Source organism: Notechis scutatus, chromosome 5, assembly GCF_049901735.1.
Source record: "Notechis scutatus isolate UNSWTSFEM ecotype Mainland chromosome 5, rNotScu1.2, whole genome shotgun sequence".
Classification (NCBI taxonomy): Eukaryota; Metazoa; Chordata; class Lepidosauria; order Squamata; family Elapidae; genus Notechis; species Notechis scutatus.
The window spans coordinates 108,798,055-108,821,197 of NC_142013.1; the positions used below are offsets into that span (position 1 = coordinate 108,798,055).

Consider the following 23,143-nt stretch of genomic DNA (forward strand, 5'->3'; position numbering starts at 1 on the left):
AACGGAGAATCCAGCCTCTTCTGGACCGCCAGGGTGGTGGTGGGGTGAATGAGAGGCTCCAATCGGTCCTCCTTGTCGGGCCGGGCCGATCTCCATCGCGGCTGGAAACAAGAAGGAAGAAGAAGAAGAAGAAGAAGAAGAAGAAGAAGAAGAAGAAGAAGAAGAAGAAGAAGAAGAAGAAGAAGAAGAAGAAGAGAGAGGAGGAGAGGAGAGGAGGAGGAAGAAGAAGAAGAAGAAGAAGAAGAAGAAGAAGAAGAAGAAGAAGAAGAAGAAGAAGAAGAGAAGAAGAAGAAGAAGAAGAAGAAGAGAGGAAAAGCGAGGGGGGCGCGCGCCGGGACGCGAGGAGGGAAAGCGCTCCTCGACGAGTCCAGGCGGCTCCGACGCCAATCCGAGCGCGGCGTGAGCAGAAGCGGAGCCGGGCAGAGGAGCCAGACCAGCCGCCGAGCGCACCTCCCCACCCCCCGACCCCGGGAACCGGGAGACCCCCGCCGGGGGAAATTCCCCCCCCACCCCGCGCTCCCTTGGCTAATTGAGCCTCCATTGGCTGGAGCACTCCCCCCTCCGGAGACATTTGCATAATTAGAGGCGGAGGAGGGCCATTTATTTCTCTCTCCTTTCCCTCCATCCTTCCCCCCCCCCTCCGCGGAGGAAGCCCCCTCCTCTTCCTCCTTCTCCCCTCCATCCTTTCCTTCCTTCCTTTTTTCCCCCTCCTCTCTCTCTCTTTTTTCTCTCTCTCTCTCCCTCTTCTTCTTCTTCTCCTTCTTTTTATTTAAAATAAACACCCCTTTCCTCCTCCCGGCCCCTCCCCACCGCGAAGAGGGTGGGGGGGAAGAACTCTCTCCAGGACCGCATTTTGGGATGCGCCGCCGAGGGAATGAGACGCGGCGCAGCTCGCCCTCAGCCCTCGAGTCCAGCTGGCGGCGAGGCAAGCAGAGCCGGCGGCTGGCTATGGGGCAGCGACCCAGCCCTGGGAGCAGAAGAGCCACCGGTCAGAGGACGCTGCCGGTACGCCGGGAGGGCAATCGGGGGCTCGGAGGAGGGAGGAGAGGAAGAGGAGAGGAAGGAGAGAGAGAGAGAGAGAGAGGGAGAAAGAGAGAGAGGAGGAGGAGTTGCGGGGGAGAGAAACCGGGTTCAAGGAGGCTGGGGTGCCCGCCGGGGTCGGGCGGCAATCGTGGGACGGTTTGAAAGCTGTCGCCAAGCCGAGATGGGGCGCAACGTGACCCAGGGAAGAGCAGCGGGGGGGAGGAGCGTCCTGGAGCTCCCCTAAAATTGGGAGGTGGAGGATGGGCAAAGAGATGGGGAAGGAAGGAAGGAAGGAAGGAAGGAAGGAAGGAAGGAAGGAAGGAAGGAAGAGGGGCGAAGAGAGGGAAAGAGAGAGCAGAGAGAAAGGAAGGAAGGAAAAGAGAGAGAGAAAGAAAAGAGGAAGGAAGGAAGGAAATGAGAGGAGAAGAGAGGGGAAGAGAGAGAGAGAGAGAGAGAGAGAGGAAGGAAGGAAAAGAGAGAGAGAAAGGAGAGAGTGGAAGGAAGGAAGGGAAGGAAGGAAGGAAAAGGAGAGAAGGAGAAGGAAGAGAGGGGGGAAAGAGAGAGGAGAGAGAGGAAGGAAGAGAGGAAAAGAGAGGGGAAGAGAGAAAGAAGAGAGAGTGGAAGGAAGGGAAGGGAAGAGAAGTAGGAAAGGAAGGAAGGAAAAGTGGAGTAGAAGAAGGAAGGAAAGGAAGAAGGGGAAAAGATGATAGAGAGGAAGAAAGGAAAAGGGGAAGAAAGGAAGACAGTGAGGAAGGAAGGAAGGAAGGAAGGAAGGAAGGAAGAAGAAGAAAGAAGGAAGAAAGAAAGAAAGAAAGAAAGAAAGAAAGAAAGAAAGAAAGAAAGAAAGAAAGAAAGAAAGAAAGAAAAAGCAACAGGAGTCTCCTGCTGCTATTACCCTGCTATTGGAGCCTTAGGATTAGGATTGTGCATGTTGCTGTCCTACATAATATCCTTGCTCAAGGTGGCCATCCACCTTGATGATGGGGGGGAATTGGAGCTGGGGGAGGGGCAGCCTAAAAAGTCCCAGTTTACCTGCAGCTTGAACCTCTGCCAATTGTTTTGGAAATAAGCCCTCACAGCCTTTGTTTCCAAGCAAAGAGTTACTGCAAAGGAGTTTGCCAGGTGCCTTTCGAAGTTGCCAAGGTCCACCTGCAAAAACTCCCAAGAGGAATCCAGTTAGGAAAGTTACACATGGATGGTAGATTTTGCTTTTGCTTTGTTTCTTTTGTAAGGGGGTAATCGCTTAAGAGAAGGGGGGGGGAATTGCACATCTGAAGAGGAATGGAGTTGTTGTAGGATTTCATATATATTTTTGCTTGCAGGGTTTGTTTTCAAGTTGTTGTTTTAATGATGCATTTGTTGACAATACATGTTAACAACCTAAGGATGGTCTTTCCTGTGTCTTTGTGTCTGGGATAATCTGCTTATCCTTTGACCAACAGGTTGATGTGTTTTAAGAAAAGAGGGAGGATTGACATTGGAAGTTAAAAAAAAAATTCTGCATCTTCCCTTTCCTCCATCCCCAGGATTATTCTTCCGAACGCCCCATGCACCATTTGTAAACTGGATCACTGATGGACACGCTTTGTAGGGATCTATTCCCCCTCTCTCCTCTTTTCAATGATTTCCTCTTAAGCAAGGCCTGGATTAAATAATGTAGGGTAAACCCGAGGGCATCCATCATTTCATGGGGAAGACTGGAGGCGCCCCAAGCAGATGACAGAAAGAAAGGATCCTTGTTGGCTAGGAGTCCCTTTTCCTGCCGTGTCTGTTGGGGATCTGGAAATGAAGGATCGGTGGCAGGCTGAATCTGAATTTGCAGAAAGACGCTTTTGGATGCGTGGAGTTGAGTGTGGAGAAGATGGCTGGCTTGATTGAAGCCAGACAGGGTTCTCTTGGGGTGAATAGGAGGGGGGATGGACATCTCTAAGGGGGTGGAGGAGTAATTCTTTCTACTAACAGTCTGTGCTTCTCTTTCTCCCCAGAACGTGTTCATCTTCCTGCTTTTCTTAGAACCGTTTAACTGCTTTGCAAGCTACAGTCGGGCCAGCGAACTCTTCTACAGCATCAATGAAGGACTCCCTGCTGGCTTCCTCATTGGGAATCTAGCCCAGGATTTACAGCTTCTGGGGACTGCAGAGGGAGAAGAAAAAGGAGAGCCGCTGAGGAAGCAGGAGACTGACCAATGGGGGGGAAGTCCTCTTTCCTTCAGTTTCGCCTCCCAAGGACTGGGAAGCCAATACATCAACCTGGACAATCAGACAGGTGTCCTGTGCACCTCAGCCCAGGAAATTGACCGAGAAACGCTCTGCTTGGAGGATAATGTTGGCTCCACGGTGGTTTCGTCTTCTTCCTCTTCTCCACTTCCATCCTTGGAGTCGTGCTTGCTTTTGCTAGATGTCCTGGTGTTGCCCCAGGAGTATTTCCGTCTGGTCAAAGTGAAGATTGCCATCCATGACATCAATGATAATGCCCCCTGGTTCCCTGTGCCACAGATACACCTCTCTGTGCCTGAAAATTCACCCATCAATACCCGGTTAGCCATTGAGCATCCAGCTGTGGACCCGGACATGGGCACCAATGGGGTGCAGACATACCAACTTCAACAAGATTATGGGGTTTTTACATTGGATGTGGAGGAGAATGAAAGTGGAGAGAGAACGCCTTATCTGATTGTCATGGGTGCCCTGGACAGGGAGAACACCGACCAATATGTTACTCTTATAATTGCAGAGGATGGTGGAATCCCACCACTGGTGGGTAGTGCCACCCTCACCATTGGTATCAGTGACATTAATGACAACTGTCCCCAGTTCAACGAGACTCAGATCAGCGTCACCATCTTTGGAAACTCTAGCACTGGGTTGCACATAGCTTCAGTCCATGCTGTGGATATTGATCACGGAATCAATGCCGAGATAACCTACTCCTACAGCCAAAAAGTTTCTTTTCTGTCCCGCACCCTCTTCCGTCTTAATGAAAGCACGGGGGTGATTAACTTGTTCAAGAGAATTAACGGTGACACACCTCTTCTGCATCGGCTGAGTGTGTTGGCCAACGGTCCGGGTTGCATCCCAGCGGTGATAACCGTGTTGGTTTCCATCATCAAAGTCACCATGAGACCTCCTGAAGTCATTCCTCGTTTTATAGCTAATGAAGCCGAGGGGGTGGTTTACTTGAGGGAGTTGGAACCCATCCACACCCCCATTGCTTTTTTTACGATCAAGGACCCCGACGAAAAATATAAAGTCGATTGCTATTTGGAAGGGGGTGGCCCTTTCCAGTTGACTCCTTATCAACCCTATCGCAATGAGTATCTTTTGGAGACTACCAAGACCTTGGATTATGAGATTCAGCAGTTGTACGAGATCTCAGTGGTCGCGTGGAATACAGAGGGATTTCATGTGAATAAAATCATCCAAGTGCAGATTCTGGATGATAACGACAACTCTCCCGTTTTCTCTCAAGCCTTGGTAGAATTATCGATCGAGGAAAACAATGCCCCCAATGCGTTTTTGACCAAGCTGCATGCCACGGATGCTGACAGTGGAGAAAGAGGCCAAGTGTCCTACTTCCTTGGGCCCGAGGCGCCTTCCTATTTTTCCTTAGACAAAGTTACAGGGATCCTTACTGTTTCTACCCAGCTGGATAGAGAAGAACGAGAGAAATACCGCTACACCGTCAGAGCTGTGGATTCTGGCGTACCGCCGCGAGAATCCATTGCCACCGTGACCCTCTCTGTATTGGATAAAAACGACAACAGCCCGCGATTTATCAACAAGGATTTCAGTTTCTTCGTACCAGAGAATTTCCCAGGCTTCGGTGAAATTGGAGTTATAAGCGTCACCGATGCAGATATCGGGCAAAATGGATGGGTAGCCCTTTCTGTAGTCAACAGAAGTGATATTTTTGTGATCGACACTGGCAAAGGTGTGTTGAGAGCCAAGGTCTCCCTCGACAGGGAACAGCAGAGCTCCTACATCTTGTGGGTTGAAGCGGTGGATGGGGGCGATCCGCCTTTGTCCTCGACTGCAAAAATCACCATCCTGTTACTTGACATAAATGATAACCCCCCCTTGGTTTTGTTCCCCCAGTCTAACATGTCTTACCTTCTAGTCCTCCCTTCCACTTTGCCGGGATCTCCCATCACAGAAGTCTACGCTATAGACAACGACACCGGCATGAACGCAGTTATCGCCTACAGCATTATCGGGAGAAGAGGACCTCGGCCAGAGTCCTTCAAGATTGACCCCAAAACAGGCAACATCACCTTGGAAGAGTCCCTCATGCAAAACGATTATGGCCTGTATCGCCTTCTGGTGAAGGTTAGCGACCACGGCTATCCAGAACCTTTGCACTCCACCGTCATGGTGAACCTCTTTGTCAACGACACCGTGAGCAATGAGAGCTACATCGAAAGTCTCCTGAGGAAAGAGTCAGACATCAACATCGAGGAGAAGGAACCCCAAATTTCTATAGAGCCCACCCACAGGAGGGCCGAGGCCATATCCTGCATGCCTACTTTGGTAACCCTCTCCATAATAAGCTTGACTTCCATCAGCCTGGTGACAGGTATGGGGATTTATATTTGCCTACGGAAGGGGAAAAAATACCACAGAGGGGATGAGGGTTTGGAAGTGCAAATTCCATTAAATGGGAGAATTGACCTGCATCGACTGGAGAAGAAACAGGTGGAAATTTCCAATATCTGATGGGTTTTTTTCACAGACCCTATAGACTCACACCAAAAAAAACAAACAAACAGTGATCTATCTTCTTTCCTATAAACTCTGGAGTGGGTTTTCAACAGCGGGTGTGATGAAAGACCCCTGGTTTATAACATAACTTGTAAACAGATGTTTATAGGTTTTTAAGAAAAAAATAATAATACGAAAGAAAAGAAAAAGAGAAATTCATTGTACAGTTTTTTTTTAAAAAAGGCAAACAAACAAAAAGCTAGTGGACTGACTGTATAGATCTGTCACCTGCATTCTTGATAAACCCAGTCAGTACGCATAAAATCAAAGGTAAGACGACTTCCTTCCTTCATTCATTTATTTTTATTTTATTTTTTTACCCACAAGGGGGCATTATCACCCATTCTTACAAATCTTGAAAACTGTGGAAGAGAAAAATAAAAAGGTACATTTTCAAAGATAGATCGTCTTGGCCCACCCTCTGCAGAGAGAAAAGAAAGTATGCGTTTGGAGTGTAATGCATACATATTCCATTGTTACGTGTGTGAAATTGTCAAGGGGAGGGAAAAAACGCACAGGTAAATCAGAGAAAAAGTTTTTTGTTAGTTCAGTCAAGCTTCCATAGAATTTCTTGGAAGTCCCTGTCGGAAGGTGAGCTTGTGTTGAGAAGTAAAATGTTCACTTCTTTTGTCACCGCAGACAACTAGTAAAATTACTGTGGTGGCTGATCCATTATCCCAAAATGTTTTGATCAATATTTCATGGAAACGGTTTCTATCCATAGGCGCATGGGACAGAGAAAGCGGTTGTGTTAGCTGATTTCCTGCCTAGTCCTTTTGTTAGAACTTAGCAGCAATAGCACTTAGACTTATATACTGCTTCACAGTACTTTGTAACCCTCTCTAAGTAGTTTACAGAGCCAGCATATTGCCCCCATCAATCTGGGTCCTCATTTTACCAACTCGGGAGGGTGGAAGGCTGAGTTGACCCTGAGCTGGGGAGAATCGAACTGCTGGCAATCAGCAGTCACCAAAATTAGCCTGCAATACTGCATTCTAACCACTGCACCACCGTGGCTCTGTCATTGATAGACAATCTCCCCAACTGCCTTGGTTTGCTTTAGAAAGAGGCATAAGTGTATGTAGGGATTGTAGTGCGGTGGCCTAGATGTGGGCCTCTTGCCTCACAATCAGGAAGCTGTGAGTTCAATCCTAGGTAGAGGCAGATATTTCTCTCTCTGGGCACAATGAGAATATATTTTCTGGGGGAAGAAAAAAACCCCCATTGGCGACAGGAAGGGCATCCGGCCAGTAAACCCTAGGCTCCATTCAATTGCCCCACCCCGCAAAGGATTATGGGTCATTAAAAGGAGATGATAAGCGTATGTAGGGATTCTGTCCCCTGGGTCCCCCCCAAAACGCAATCAACTCAATCCTCCATATATCTGTTCCATGAGTGGGGTTTTTTTTTTCTACCAGAAGGAAGAATATGTAGGGCTGTAAATGCAGCATCACAAGGAAAGGCAAGGAAAGGTTGAAAGTCCAGCTGCATTGATGGATGCCCCACTCCATGAAAATAGCGGAAGTTAATACGAACCCCAGGAGTGAATATCTCCACAAGAGGAAATTACTGCACAAGAGTGCAGCTCCTTCCGTTCCAAAATAATTTAGGTTCCTTTGGCTATGAGTTGGATTTTTGAATTTCTCCTTCCAGGATTGGTAAGCAGCAATCCATGACTTTGGTTTTGGGGATTATGTTTTTGGAGAATGGAGCTGCTGTTCGATCTTGCCGATCGCTCCTACATATCAGTAGGAACATGCAAAGGAGAAAGTTGGGCTGCTGTTTTGACTTTTTTTTTTTAACAATACACACCTGGCAGATGTCCTAAGAGTTCAAACAAATCCATGGAAAATATATGCAATATATATATATGTGTGTGTGTGTGTGTGTGTGTGTGTGTATGTGTGCGTGTGTGTGTGTGTGTGTATATATATATATGTATATGTATATGTATATGTATATATATATATATGTATATGTATATGTATATGTATATATGTGTGTGTGTGTGTATACATGTGTATATATATATATATATATATGTATACACACACACATACACACACACACACACACACACATATACACACACATGAGAAAATTTGAAAGAAGGTCATTTTGTTTGTTTGCAGAGACTGTTATTTATTGACTTTTTAAAAAAATTCTCTGGGCTTTGTGTGAAAGATCAGTGTCTAATTACTGCCATTTCTGGCTGCCATCCTTTTCATTAACTTTGCGTTCTGGATTACACCCAAAATCACACACACCCCTGCCACCCTTAAAATTGGTGCAATATTTCCCAGGCATTTAATCACCTTTAACTCTCTGCAGCTAAAATGCAACAAGGTTATCAGCAATGCACACCTTCAATATGGATTTTTTTAAAAAGAGTTGGGGGAAGGAGGAAAAAAAAAACTTTTATTGTGTCGTGAGCCTGCATCAATTTTATGGGTATGAAACAAGGCATAGGGGTGTTGTTATGCATAAAATGGACATTCCTTCTTTTTTCTTGAGCTCTGACAATAACGTCTGTACTGTACCAAAAGTGTTTATATGTCTGGAAATAAAGAAAAACTCTCTATTTTCATAATTTTCTAAAATTGGTGAGCATTTTCTGAAGCTCTGATGATCTCTCTCGGTTTCATTTTTTTTTCCCGCCTGGGTCAGGATATTTTGAAATATGTGGAATATCACAAATAGGAATCCAATCTACATTTTTAATCCACTTGAACTGGGATAAAGAAAGTGTTGCAGCTTGGAGCATGTAGGAAGTATAGAAAGGTAAATAAAGGTTAGAATGATTTACAGTGCTTAATAGATTTGCCAGCTCCCTCAATATACTACGTTCTTACTTACTAGAGTCCTGCATGTATAATCATATGAATAAATTTTCTGACCCAGCTCCTAATCACGACAAACCCTCCGTAGTTAAATACATTTTCCCTTTATTAGGAGCGCCAGTAGTCCCGACCTGTCTGTCTCACACAAAAGGCTAACAAAACATTGTCTGTCACATCTATTCATCTCTGCCCCCTGCCTTTTATCCCCAGAGCTAGGGTGGGGCTTTGCTAACAGCGGTGGCTCTTCTGTCCCAAGGACTGGCCCATAGATTTCCACTGCTCTCCTCTCCTCTGCCTTCTGCGCATCCGTGCATCAGGAACTGGACCCAGCTGTTCCTCCTATTCCTCATCAGCCACCTCTAGACCTGAGAGCTGTTGACTATCTGAGGACTAACAAATGGCCCAGGCTCTGCCTCTGTCTCTATCTCTGACAGCTGCATTCCCTGTTCCCCCTCAGAGCTCTCAGGTTGCCTTGACTCCCACGGCTCCTCCTCATCTGATTTGGCTGCTGGAGGGGCCGGCAGCCAACAAGCCACAACAATAAGAGAGAAAGAGATGATCATTTAAAAAAATAGGAAATATAAATAAATAAATGCAATAAGTCAAGTACAGTATATCAATGACAACAGCAATTTTTTTTTAAATAATGAAAATAATAGCCATTCGCAAGTGACAGTTATTAACCCACAAGATATTTCTGATCATGCACAGGTATCCCTCAACTTGCAACCATTAATCAGGATGAGAACTTCCATCGGTAAGGGATGTGGCCATGAAGTGATTTGCACCCAATGTTATGATTTTGCTTGCAGTCATTAAGCATAGCATCTCTGTATTTAATTGAGTCACACAGACATCAAGTTAACTTTGCCTGTGGGGAGGTTTCAAATGGTAAACCATGTCACCTTGGGATGCTGCTGTCAGGCATGTTAGTTGGCCAGCGCCTAAATTTTGATCATAGGGTTGCAGAGAAGCTGCAATTGTCATAACTGCAAGGATTGGTTGGAAGTTACTTTTTCCAGTGTGGTCATAATTTTGAAGGGTTCTTAAATGAATGACCATAAGTTGAGAATTATGTGTAGATTTGGAAACTCTGGACTGACTGAACTGTTCAAATAACAGGAGTAGAGTAGAGTAGAGTAGAGTAGAGTAGTAGAGTAGAGTAGAGTAGAGTAGAGTAGAGTAGAGTAGGAATGGAGAGGAGAGGAGAGGAGAGGAGAGGAGGAGAGAGGAGAGAGAGAGAGAGAGAAGAGAGAGAAGAGAGAAGAGAAGAGAAGAGAAGAGAAGAAACCTTGTAAGTCATCTAGTCCAACCTCCCATCCAAGCAGGAGACCCTATACCATTCTGACAGATGGCAGGCCAGTGTCCTCTTGAAAGCTTCAAGTGATAAAGCTCCCACAAGCTGGTCCACTGGTTGATTGTTCTCACTATCAGAAAATTTCTCCTTATGTCCAAGTTGAATCTCTCCTTGATCAGTTTCCATCCATTGTTCCTTGTCTGGCCTTCAGGTGCTTTGGAAGATAGATTGACCCCCTCCTCTCTGTGGCAGTCCCTCAAATATTGGAAGACCGCTATCATGTCTCCCCTGGTCCTTCTCTTTACTAGACTAACCAAGCCCAGTTCCCGCAACCGTTCGTTGTATGTTTTAACCTCCAGTCTCCTAATCATCCTGGTTGCTCTTCTCTGCACTCTTTCTAGAGTCTCAACATCTTTTTAACAGTGTGGTGACTGCAACTGGGTGCAGTATTCTATGTGTGGCCTTTATAGGATAGTATTAGTACCTCATGGGATCTTGATTGAATCCCTCTATTAATGCAACTTTTCCTCCTTGTCTTTTAGCCTGTGATGTTTCTGTCTGCAAGTCCCTATTTTCAGTTGCAAGTAGCAAATAATGAGCAATTTGGTATCTCAATCTGGGTTATATTGCTGGCAGGACTCCGGAGGGAAATCATTTGTGGGCCAGGCCCTCTTTTTTGATGCAAAACTTGTGATATTCATTGATTAGAAAAGAGATACGCATTAGAAAGGCTCCGGTACTTTCTGCATTCGTTAATTTCACCTATGTCATATCCAGATAGGGTTTGTTCCGTGTATGTTGTCTGACTTTGCAGTTCATTAGTTATCAGTGATAAAGACAATTCAATCTTTTATTTATTTGTATCTCACCTTTATTATTTTTGCAAATAACTCACACCTCCTCCTATTTTCCCCACAACAACAATTATGTGAGGTGTGAATAAAGGTTCAATCATCCAGGCCAAAAATATCTTAAAAGGTTAAATAATGGCACCTGGACCAAAATGTATTAATTATGTGAGGGTGAGTTGGGGCTGGGAACGACTGGTCCAAAGTCATCCAACTGGCTTTCATGGTTCAGGCAGGATTTGAACTCATAATCTCCCGCTATCTAATCTGGTGCCATAATCGCTAGACCATACTATCTCTTAGATTGCTCATGATGTATAAAGTTTATCTACACTCTAGCAATTAATGTTAATTTATAATGTTAATAAATGTGATTGCTGAGTGGAACTTTCTCTAACTCCAACAATATACCACCAACACATTCAAATAGGATAAAGGAATTTTTCTGCATCTTGACCGGCTTCTAATTGATCGCTCATGGAAGCTGGCCTTTATATATAGCTAACTGTATATATAATTCCCTATTCAGTAGCCCTAGGCTATTCCTTCTTCCTTTTTCCACATTCTTAAAGGGATAGCTGCTTTAAGAAGTTGCAGACAGATCATAAGAAGGCCTGTAGTTGAGAGAGATGTGTTTTGACTATAACCACATTCATTCTGAGCAAAAGCAGCAATTTAATTATGGATTTCCTGAATTATAAGCTTTATAAGTTCTGTTCCCTGGCTTTCCAAATGTTGCATAGTTTACATATTATTTGAGACCACAGAAATCTCTCTCCTTTTTTTTTTCTCTCCCTCCTTCCTGTCTATCTGTCTATCATCTATATCTACCTACCTACCTACCTACCTACCTACCTACCTATCTATCTATCTATCTATCTATCTATCTATGTTGTTGTTTTAATTGTTCCTGTCTTATTTCCATGTTGACTTCTATTAGTTAGATTCAGTCAATGGCTGAAATAAAAGTAATTCCACTGAAACGATAAACTGCAGGACTCAAAATGTTTCTCTGGAATACTCCCAAGTTGGCTGCATCAAGAAGGACACAACACTTTTAATGTTCCATGATCCACATGGACCAACGTTTGGAACATTTCATCAGACCTGTCAAAACTTGGAATAAGTCTCATGTTCCTCACCCCAGAGAGGTAGATGTGGTGGTAATCCATAATCACCGCTACCTATAAATAATCTTCAGATAAAAAGAGGGATTCAAGGATTTTGTGGTGGTTGTTTTTAAATTGGAAATGATTTCCAACTTTACAGTAATCTCTATAGCATTTATTTATTTGCAATCTGATTAGTCAGGCAAAGATCAACAGATATGCTACATTTCCCTGCTTGTTATTACTTTTTAGGACTGCATGAAGATGGATAAACAACTTTCAGGAAAACAGAAAGCCAGAATAAACTCTGTACCGATAGTTTTGCATTTCCTAGGGTGCCAATGCTGAATAAAGGCTAAACCTAACCTTGAAATCTCAGCACTGGGGGAAAAAAAGCACAGCACAAACAAATTGCTGTTAATCTTTGTACTATACTTTTACTTCATTCAGGAGCTATGCTTTATGCTTACAGATTTACAGCTAGTTTTACCTCAAGGGCAATTTCCTTCTCCCTCCAAAGGATACCTTCCATCTGAAAGAAAAATAATTAAAAGATCACCCGCCGCATCTTTTCGTCAAAAGATGGCGGCGCCTTGATGCGGTCCGGGCGCGGCGCAGCTGATGCCGGTCATAAAAAGGTTGGGGATCACTGCTCCAAAGGATACCTTCCATCTGAAAGAAAAATAATTAAAAGATCACCCGCATCTGTGGCTTTCTTGGTCTCGGAGAAAATTACGTCGGTAAACCACTCTTGCTAGCCACCAAAAATGAACCCATTGTCTCTCTGCTCCCTTGGGTCACTGTAGCAAGGTCTCTTTTGCAAATGAGAAGACTTTCCTTATTCTACATAATAGAACAGAATTCTTTATTGGCCAAGTATGATTGGACACACAAGGAATTTGTCTTGGTGCAAATGCTTTCAGTGTTCATAAAAGAAAAGATACATCCGTCAAGAGTCAAGAATCATCAGGTACAACACTTAATAATAGTCGTAGGGTACAAGAAGTAATCAAATTCATACTAGGAAACAGTCAATATAAATCATAAGGATACAAGTGACAAAGTTTCAATCATAGAGTCACAAGTGGGAGGGGATGGATGATAAGGAGTGATGAGAAGATTAATAGTAATAGTAGTGCAGACTTTGTAAATAGTTGGACATTGCTGAGGGAATTATTTGTTTAGCAGAGTGATAGTGTTTAGGAAAAAAACTGTCCTTGTGTCTAGTTGTTCTGGTGCAGAGTTCTATCGCATCGTTTTGAGGGCAGGAATTGAAACAGTTTATGTCCGGGATATGAGGGGTCTGTAGATATTTTAAATATTTTCCGGAAATACCAGAAGTGCCGAAACGGGCCTATTTTTCGGCCTCCAAAGGCTGCAGAGGCTTCCCTCGAGCCCCTGGGATGGCAAAAATGGCTTCTCCTAGAGTCCAGAGGCCCTCTGAAGGCTGAAATCGGACACTTCCAGTATTTCTGGAAAGGCCTGTTTTTCGGCTTCCCGAAGCTGCAGAGGCTTCCCTCGAGCCTCCAGGAGGGCAAAAAAGGCCTCAAACGGGCTGAAAATCTGCAGGGAGGTGTGTGCATGTGCAATGCAGGTAAGTTTGGCTGTGGCTCGTGTGCCTGCATGCCACCTGTCCCACACGTGCCGTAGATTTGCCATCACATCACTAAGCTATCCATGCCAGAATAGTGATGCCAGGTAGCAAAACACAGCATCCCCTCCACCTTTCCTTGAGCCTGCCAGGAGCTCACTGAATATATGTCCCTCAGTTGCGATGGATGATGATGTGACGTCATCAACATGGATGTAATTCTGAACGTAAGAGAGAGAGAAAGCACTCTCTCTCAGCCAAGATTGTCTTGATCTAGCTCTGCATACAGAAAAGGAGGGAAATGGCCCTGGAACGTTGATATTGTAAAACCATGCTGGACAGCAGATTATTGGATGCTGAATTGATTTTCTGTCTGCACATATGAAACAGGAAAATCCTATGGAAAATCTCAGCAAAGTTTCCCTGCCCGAGAGGCTAAAACTGGAAACAAAGGTTTTCCACTGTCTACCAGAAATCTGTTCCTTTGCCTTATTCACATCTATGTTATCTCTTTGCACTCTGTACCAGCTAAGGGAAACTTGCCCCTCAGTTTTCTGTAGGGCTCCATGGGAATGTGTCCCCAATTCCATTTTCCAAGTAATCTCCCATTGATGTTACTCACATAAAGGTTACTAGTGCTGCCTATTTCGTACAGTGATGTTTTGACACGGAGTGGGGTGAAATAGAATGGAATGGAATGGATTGAATAGAGAATGGAATGGAATAAGGAATAGAATAGAATAGAATAGAATAGAATAGAATAGAATAGAATAGAATAGAATAGAATAGAATAGAATGGAATGGAATGGAATAGAATAGAGTAGAATAGAGCAGAGCAGAGCAGAGCAGAGCAGAGCAGAGCAGAGCAGAACAGAACAGAACAGAATAGAATAGAATAGAATAGAATACCCATGTTTCCCTGAAAATAAGACCTTGTATTATATATTTTTCCACCAAAAAAGGCACCAGGTCTTATGGGGGGGGTGAGATGTCATCCACTGACTCCCTTCACTTGTGTGCATCACCCCCCAGCCTCCTTTTTGCTCTCAGAGGCCTTCAGGAACTTCTTTAGCCAGCAAAGCCAATATGGCTTTCCTAAAGACCTCTCTAGCCAATAGCAGAGCTCCGGATCGATCTGGAGCTCTGTCATTGGCTACAGAGGCCTTCAGGAAAACCTTGCTGGTTCAGAAGAAATGGGACGACAAGGCAGGTGTCGAGGTGTGCGAGGTCTGGCTGCAACTGTCCAAAGGTAAGTAGTAGGACAGGTCCACCCCCACCCCTAGACTTGTGTACCCTGGAGTGGGCGGAGTCTTAATTAGGGTTTATTTGGGGGTAGGATTTATATTGGGCACATGTGTAAAAATGAAGCTAGGACTTGCTTTTGAGGTAGGTCTTATTTTGGGGGGAAAACACAATGGAATGGAATAGGAATAAGAATAGAATATGGAACAAGCTGGAACTGGAATAGAACTTAAACTTGAATAGAACTGGAACAGAATCAGAACCAGAACAGAATAACAGAGCTGAAAGGGATCTTGGAGGTCTTCTAGTCCAACCCCCTACTCAAGCAGGAGACCCTATACCATGTCAGATAAATGTCTGTCTAATCCCTTCTTAAAAACCTTCAGTGATGAAGCATCCACAACTTCTGGAGGCAAGTTGTTCTACTCATTAATTGTTCTGCTTTTCTCTTTAGTTCTAGATCAATTCTCTTCTTAATTTTAAACGTTATATTTGGTCTGACCAAATCACCATCTTATCTGCTGTATTCAAATGTTTTGCTATTGGAGAGCAGCAGCCCAGCTCCTTCCTCCTTCCTTGTTTCTAAAACACCTTGTGGAAGTGTCTTTGCTCAAATGGTTGTTAATCTTATTAGCTGACTTGGCACAAAAATAAACACTTCATTCATGAAATATCACACTGGCCAGTGAGCAGACGAAGAGCAAGTGAAGGTGCTTTTTGTCTGATGTAATTAAGAGCGACACAGAGAGAGAGAGAGAGACGATGCAAAATGAAATACAGTATCCCAGTGCAACATTTATCCTTACCAGATTCTCTAATAAAAAGAAGGGGGGAAAATGTACGTGTATGTGAGCAGCAGGGCTAGCTTTTAAACTGAGAAATGAAAAAGAAAATTGGCTCACAGCTCTGTGGCTGCTTGTCTATATGTTTGAACATCTCCCTGCCTATGTTCGGTAAATTGTTAGTTTACAGAAAAATTTATATTTTTATTCCAAAGACTGCCATGCTTGCATTGTGACAAAGCAGATGGAGAGAAGCTGCATGAAACCAAGTGTTGGATCAAGTCTGCATATTTGAAGGATGCCTTGATTAGAGCAAATCTCAGCATAGATTAACTCTTCACGTCTTGAATATAAATATGCAAGAGATTGTTGTCATCTCAGTTCCGAGATGAAATATATTTTTTCAATACACTATTCTGTCCAAACTTGGCATGAAAGATGTCAAAATCAGATGCAAACAACATATTAGTAGAATAGAGTACAGTAGAATGTAGCATAGGATAGGATAGGATAGGATAGGATAGGATAGAATAGAATAGAATAGAATAGAATAGAATAGAATAGAATAGAATAGAATAGAATAGAATAGAATAGAATAGAATTTTAACAGGTTTAGACCTAAATAAAATTCCTGTTCCTTTCCAAACTAAACCAGTTTTATTTTTATTCATTTCCAGCTGTTTCTTTACTGTATTTGTATTTCTCTGGCATTTATCCCCATGACTATTAGTATCCATATTAGCAAGGCTGGGCTAAGGAAAAGTGACTACTCTGAAACACGCCCAGTCAGTCCCCCCCCACCAAAAAAAAAATCTAAACTGGGTCTTTCCAACTGTTATTAAATATCTTAATTGCTAAACCACAATGGCACACTGGATTTTCTTCTTCAATTAATGTAAAGGATATTATTACTAATGGTTAAATTGCATTTACTATTCTTTTATAAACTATACTGGGCTGCTATAAACTAGGCAGAACAGAATATATATTAAATTTGAAGCATCTATGAGAAAATAATTCTGTGTGTGTGTGTGTGTGTGTGTGTGTGTGTGAGAGAGAGAGAGAGAGAGAGAGAGAGAGAGAGAGCAGAAGCAATAGCACTGAGACTTATATACCACTTTACAGTGCTTTATAGCCCTCTCTAAGTGGTTTTACAGAGTCAGCATCTTACCCCAACAATCTGGGTTCTCATTTTACCAATCTCGGAAGGGTGGAAGGCTGAGTCAACCTTGAGCCTGATGGGATTTGAACTGTCAATTTGCTGTCAGTTGGCAGTCAGCAGAAGTAGCCTGAGGTACTGTACTCTAACCACTGCACTGCAATGCACTGGAGGCTCATGAATAATTGAAGAATAATTATTAGGCTCTTGAAGAAGAAGAAGGCTCTTGAAGAATAATCCACATATGCTTAATATCAAAGAATATTGATTACAAACAGCACCAGGAATAGTCTATTGACCCCAATTCTTTACAGGCCTTCAGATCATCTCGGCCATTAGTAAAACATCCATGTCCTGGATCAACCCTTGTCTTTGAAAGACCTTGCTAGTTCCATGTGTGCGGGATGTGGCAAAGTGATTATTATCCCACTTGCAATGTTTACTCATACTTTGCCTGAGCTATTAAGGCAACCCAAGCAGAAATTTCTATTCTGGGCTTTCCAAAACACCTTCTCAGTCAAGTAATTAATTGCTCCCTGGAGGTGACGATCAGAATCGTCATATTTTTGGCATATGAGGGTAGGGGATGGACTTCTAGAAAAACTAATCTATCTGGCAAAAATTGGTGTGGGAGGAGAAGTTGGGAAAGCAGCAGGAAAAAATGGCAATATCACATTTATTGGAATGTCCTTGGAAGAACTGCAAGCTATTACCAACTTGGTTGAAGATGGCTAGTATTTGTAATCAAGACTGGACATTTCTCAGTGGTACCTAACTATATAATTACAGTAATCATTACTACCGGTATTACATCTACCCCAAAAAAGTAAGTAAAAGGCAAATGACTACCCTGCTATAGAGGGAAGCAATCAAGAACATAAGGAAAGGAAATCACTTGAGGAAAACTGGGGTGAGTAACTGCTGCAAAAAAAGTAGGACAATAGAAGGATGGATGAAGTTATAAGTAACACATCATTTTCTGGACATTCAAAATTCAGTGTAATTCACAGATGCTCATTTTGTGATTATCTCTTCACAAGAGAGCTGTCACTGGCACCTTTCTTAACAATAGCCCTCAATTTCAACATAGCACAGCATAAATCACACGTCTCTTATTTCAGAAGTTTGTGGGTCACTAATCAAGATAGCAACAGCTTCATTCGCTCAGTAATGAATGAGTTGGCCTTTTGCCCAGTGACATTTATCTCAGGTAAATCAAAGTTAGTGCTTATAACTAGAGACAAAGTTTTGGCCGTTTAGCCAAGCCACAGTGCCAATACCTTTAATAGGACAAATGATGATTAGATGAATGTATTAGCTTAGATCTGGAAAACACACAGCTTGGAACAAGAAAAGAAGCAAAGTGGGGGAAAAACATTATTGGGTTTGGCTACAAATGTTAGAAAATTTTTCATTCTATTTTAAAGTTGGTCAGGGTCAAGCAAATAATTGCTATGTTGGCAGCTTTGTCAAAAAAAAAAAAAAAAAAAACAAGATTTAACTCTAGGCTGGACTGTGAAGTTGAAAACCCTGGAAGAAAACACTGTCATTGCACACAAAGATAATTTTGCAGATCAGATGGGACAACTTGGCACAGTTGACTTGCCCCAGCTGATTTATCATGGCCAACTCGTCGCATGACAGTTCAATGAAGGATAACTCAAGAGAGAGCCAAGTAGAATTGCAGCTCATTGCAGCCTTGAGGACTTCTAACTTGAAAATGTTCAAACCTAAAGCATAACAAGGCCTGGTACAATTCAATGGTCCCCCTCTTGAGTTATTCCATGTTGAATTGTCCTATGATAAGTTGTCCCATGGCAACTTATGAGTTGACCATGGCAAGTTGACCACAACAAGTTGGCCATGGAGAATTGTCCCACAGCAAGTTGGCCAGGCTGAATCAGCCAGGGTTAAGTTGTCCTAGATCCTGCAGAGATTCACCTAAGAATCACATTAAGATTGAAGAAATCTTCAACATTCAGGTTCCTTACAAGTTGGTTATCTGGAAGAAATCAGAAAACAAATAATCCTTACCTGGCCTTCAGAGGTATCTTGATATTATGGCTCATAGCAATGTACAATGCAGTAATATACAATGTACAATGTACTAATATGGAATCTGCCACAGCTAACAATTTGCCCTTAAAACATATAGAAGAAAAACAATGCTTCACTTAGCAAAGGAGAAACTGTTTCTTCAGAGTCATGTAATAGGAACATTTCATAATTCCAACACTGAGATTTGTATAAGTGGAGGTTAAAATATTGGTAATGTGAAAAATTCAAGCCATTTCTATAATTACAAAATCATTCTATTCACCGAAACTTCCAGGTTTTTTCTTTAGTTTTGATCAAAAAGTTCCAAAAAAGTTTCCAAGTAGAAACAAATCTGAAAAACTTCTTTTCATTCTCATTGCAACAATCAATTTTGCCATCTCCGCCAACTCCATCCCCTTCACCATCCATATTTCTATTGTGGGAATGTGTGTGTCTTTCCATCTTTTCTGGTTTTTCTTTGAAGATATTTCACTTCTCGTCCAATAATCTTCTTCAGCTCTTCATCAAACTTGTTGAGCTGAAGAGGCTACTTGGATGAGACTTTTGAAAAAGCACCTTTGGGACAATCATGTCAGGATGACTGAAAATCTCCATAGACATTTCTATCTTTGTGTATATAAGATTCTCACTGCTGTCAATGTATATATATATTCTGACCCAAAACCTTTTCCAATAAGGCAAACAATAACTAAAGGGAACAGAAACCTTTTAATGAGTCTTATGAATCCCTGGTTAAAAGGCTGCTGCAAACTAATTAACTTTGATAAGCACAAACCTTACCAAAACTGTACGAGACTGCCAAGAATCACAGATAAGAAATATTTCACAACACAAGAGTCTTCAAATACCAACTTAAGATACTGTAATGTTCACGAGGCTGAGTTTCAAAACATCGTTGCTTCCTGCAAAGAACGTTCGCTTCACAGCTGCCTTTTATCTTCTTGAAGGAGGGGCCATTATCTTGCAGCCTTACTCCCAAGTCGCCCATGCTGTTGCAGCTGTTCTTTCCTGTGAGCAATTCTGCATGCATGCACACTTGGCACAGGCTCCTTGGGAACCTCCTCATTGCTGCTGCCAGCTCCCACAATCACTGAAGGCAGCAGTCCACTCCCTAATGGTCCTGGCCCCTCATCTGAGTCCTCGGTCTCCTCAGCCGTCTGCTCCTGCTGCCGGCTACCCACAACAATATAATAACAAAGTTCCAAACTTCCTTTCAAGCTCTTTGTCCATCAAGCCTTTAATACCTCATTTTGATCATTAGAGAATAAAGAATAATTGGTCCTTCAGCCAGTATCCTTCACTCTACTGTAAGCTTGGTTCTGTTTGAATATATATTTAGAATCCTTTCAGAGAAGCATTGAACTGTGCTCATGTATATGTCAGTGAACAAGACAGAAGTAGAGAAGAAGGATAACAAGGACCACTGAAAATGTTAACCATCTGTTAGTCAAGCAACCCAGGGGTGGGCTTCAAAACTTTTCAGCAATGGGTTCTCTGCCTGGTTTCTGGGTGAGCGTAGCCATGGTGAGCATTGCCTACTTGGCTTCCTGCACCATGGCGGGGGGGAGGGGGGCATTTTTGCCTTCTCCAGGCTCCGGAGGTTTTCCTCAAGCCTCTGGGAGGGTGAAAATGACTTCTTCCGGGTTCCGGAGGCTCTGTGGAGGCTGGAAATGGGCCCGTTTTCTGGCATTCCAGAGCCTCCAAAAGGCCCATTTTTTGCCCTCTTCCAGCCTCTGTGTGGGCCGTGCCCTTATCTTGTATCCAAAATGGACTGTGTGGAGACTCCTGGGTGGGGTGGCACATGGTGGAAGGGGAAGGGTGGGGTGGGAGGGGGCCAGCCAGGGGTGGGATTTTGAGGTTCTCCAAATTGGCTATAACATTAGCTATGGGGTCTCGTGAACCCATAGCAGCCCATCCCTGAAGCAACCCCTAAGTACCACTTGGTAACGGATGAAAACTTTACAGTATTTCCTGCAACAAATGTGGTGGATTTTTGGACTTTCCTAGTGTTGTAATTTTTGGTTCCCTGTTAATTTCTAGCACACTCTCTATTCCAACTCACAGATTTTATTTTTCTTTAACACAACAGAAAAAAAACAACATTCCAAATATTTACATGATCTCTGCCAAATGCCAATATTTTGACACTTTCCGCAGAAACATCAGAATTGTTAAAATGTGATTAGTGTCCCCAAATATCACCAGCCTGAAATAACCTAACAACCCCCCGCCCCCCCGCCATCGGTTTATAAACATTATAAACCAGGAAAGGATGATGTGGTGCAGCACTGAAAAATGACATTTCTTTGCTTTAATGTAAATCCCTCCAATATTTTCTCTTGTGCTGTGATATAGTTAAGGTCTTTTTTTTTTTTTTTGTTATTTAATTTCTCTCTGCCAGCTCCTGCCCAGTATCTGGAATGAAATGCCGAGCACACAAACATTGCAATGCTTATTTCATGCTTTGTGTCTGCCTAAAGCTTTAGACAGAGGATTTGCTGGTTTAGAAAAAAGTCATCAATATATTTTGCAATATAATTTTGAAACAACTGTTGGCTAAAACAAATATTTTGGGTTTTCTTAATGATTAAGAGCCTTTGTACACTAGGAAATTGGGAGACAGGAAGCAGAAGCTTCCAACATACAGTAAACGTCTAAAGAATTCCACACCACTGCTATTTTCTCAACTTCTTAATACTGAAAGACCTCCAGGTGACCAACAGTAGAATACCAACACTACATGGATTATTATTCTAAGGTAGGCAGCATACCAAAATGGATAGGTTCGATAATAGTGGGCAAAACACATATCCTTGGGGGATATAGATAGTACTGCAATGCACAAACAGCTATTCAGAGAGAATAACAGAATTGAAAGGGATCTTGTAGTCATCTAGTCCAACTCTCCAACAAGCAGGAGACCCTACATCATTTCTGATAGATGTTAGTCCACTTCTTAAAAGCTTCCAGTGATGAAGCTCCCACAACTTCTGAAGGCAAGCAATTGGTCAATTGTTCCCACTATCAGAAAACTTCTCCTTATTTCCAGGTTGAATCTCTCCTTGCTCAATTTCCATCCATTGTTCCTTGTCTGGCCTTCAGGTGCTTTAGAAAATAGCTTGACCCCCTCCTCTCTGTGGCAGCCCCTCAAATATTGCAACATTGCTATCATGTCATGTTCTGGAGAACCGGTAATGGAAATTTTGAGTAGTTCTGAGAACCGGAAAATGCCACCTTTGACTGGAGATTTTACAGTATCCTTCTTCATCCCACCAACCCACACCCACAGAACCGGTAGTAAAAAAAAATGAATCCCACCACTGATGTCTCCCCTGGTCCTTCTCTTCACTAGACTAGCCATTCCCAATTCCTGCAACCGCTCATCATAAGTTCTAGCCTCCATTCCATAATCAGCTTGATTGCTCTTCTACGCGCTGTTTCTAGAGTCTCAACATCTTTTTTATAGTGTGGTGACCAAAACTGGATGCAGTATTCTAGGCGTGGTCCTACTAAGGCTTTATAGAGTGGTATTCCTACCTCACATAATCTTGATTGAATCCCTCTGTTAATGCAATTTAGGATTGCATTGGCTTTTTTGGCTGCCATCACACTGTTAACTCATATTTAATTGGTTGTCCAGAAAGACTCCCAGATCCCTCTCACAGTGGCTGCTATTAAGCCACTATTCACCCAATCTATATGTGTACTTTTGGTTCTTGTTGCCTAAGTGTAAAACTTTACTTTATCTCTACATTGAACTGTAGGAATTGCATTTGCAGGGTGCCATTTATATTCATTTTGTATGAGTCGACACAATAAAAAAATAATAAAAATCAGTCAAAAGTGCAGCTGTCCACAATCCCTTGTTGGTGCAAGAAAGAGAAAACCAGTAAAGCACACAGTGATGACCTATCTAGCAACACACAATCAGCAGGAGCCATTTGTCTTTCCCAGTTCAAATTGACCTTCTACGCAGCACGTAGAATAGACTATTTTCTTATGGTTGCTTAAAAAAGGCTGGACAAACACGAGGAAATTTTCCAGACAGGCATGATAGGGGCAGATAACTCTGCAGAACCTCTGTTTTCTCCTACACTTGGAGACCATGTCACGGTGGATTTCAGTGTCCAATGACTTTAAGGAAAAGAAAATGTCTTCAACAGCCTGTGAAGTTATAGCAGTGCATCAGAGATCGGCAGATGTCAACCTCTGACCAAGCAAATAATGAAGATAGCATGTGTGATTATATTCCATGGCAAAAAAAAACTGGATCAGGAGAAGACGAATGTTATATCAAAGCTTGAAGAGTTAATATTATCTTCAGATATCTATCTTCAGATAGACAATATCTAGGAATCACCACATCATGGGGCATGGCAGGAAAAAAAAGAGGGTTATAGGACCTGGTTGTACCAACGTTAGGAGAACCATCCCTTG

The 23,143-nt window shown here is 42.8% G+C and overlaps 1 protein-coding gene across 4 annotated transcripts in view; it reads left to right on the forward strand.

Moving 5' to 3' along the window:
• Positions 1-744: 744 nt before the first annotated feature.
• Positions 745-23,143, forward strand: part of PCDH20 (protocadherin 20) — a 48,314-nt gene continuing 25,915 nt past the window's right edge. Inside the window, exons 1-3 of one of the 4 annotated variants that reach the window (XR_015749939.1) lie at positions 745-1,005; positions 3,009-6,050; positions 7,199-7,695. Coding sequence is in view for 2 of the 4 variants with exons in the window: in XM_026673459.2 (XP_026529244.2) it covers positions 859-1,005; positions 3,009-5,735 (2,874 nt within the window). In the remaining 2 variants the exon portion in view is untranslated. Of the gene's footprint in view, positions 1,006-1,893; positions 2,222-3,008; positions 7,053-7,198; positions 7,696-23,143 lie in introns of those variants that run through there. The other 3 variants (XR_015749938.1, XM_026673459.2, XM_087967441.1) reach the window with 3 other exon arrangements.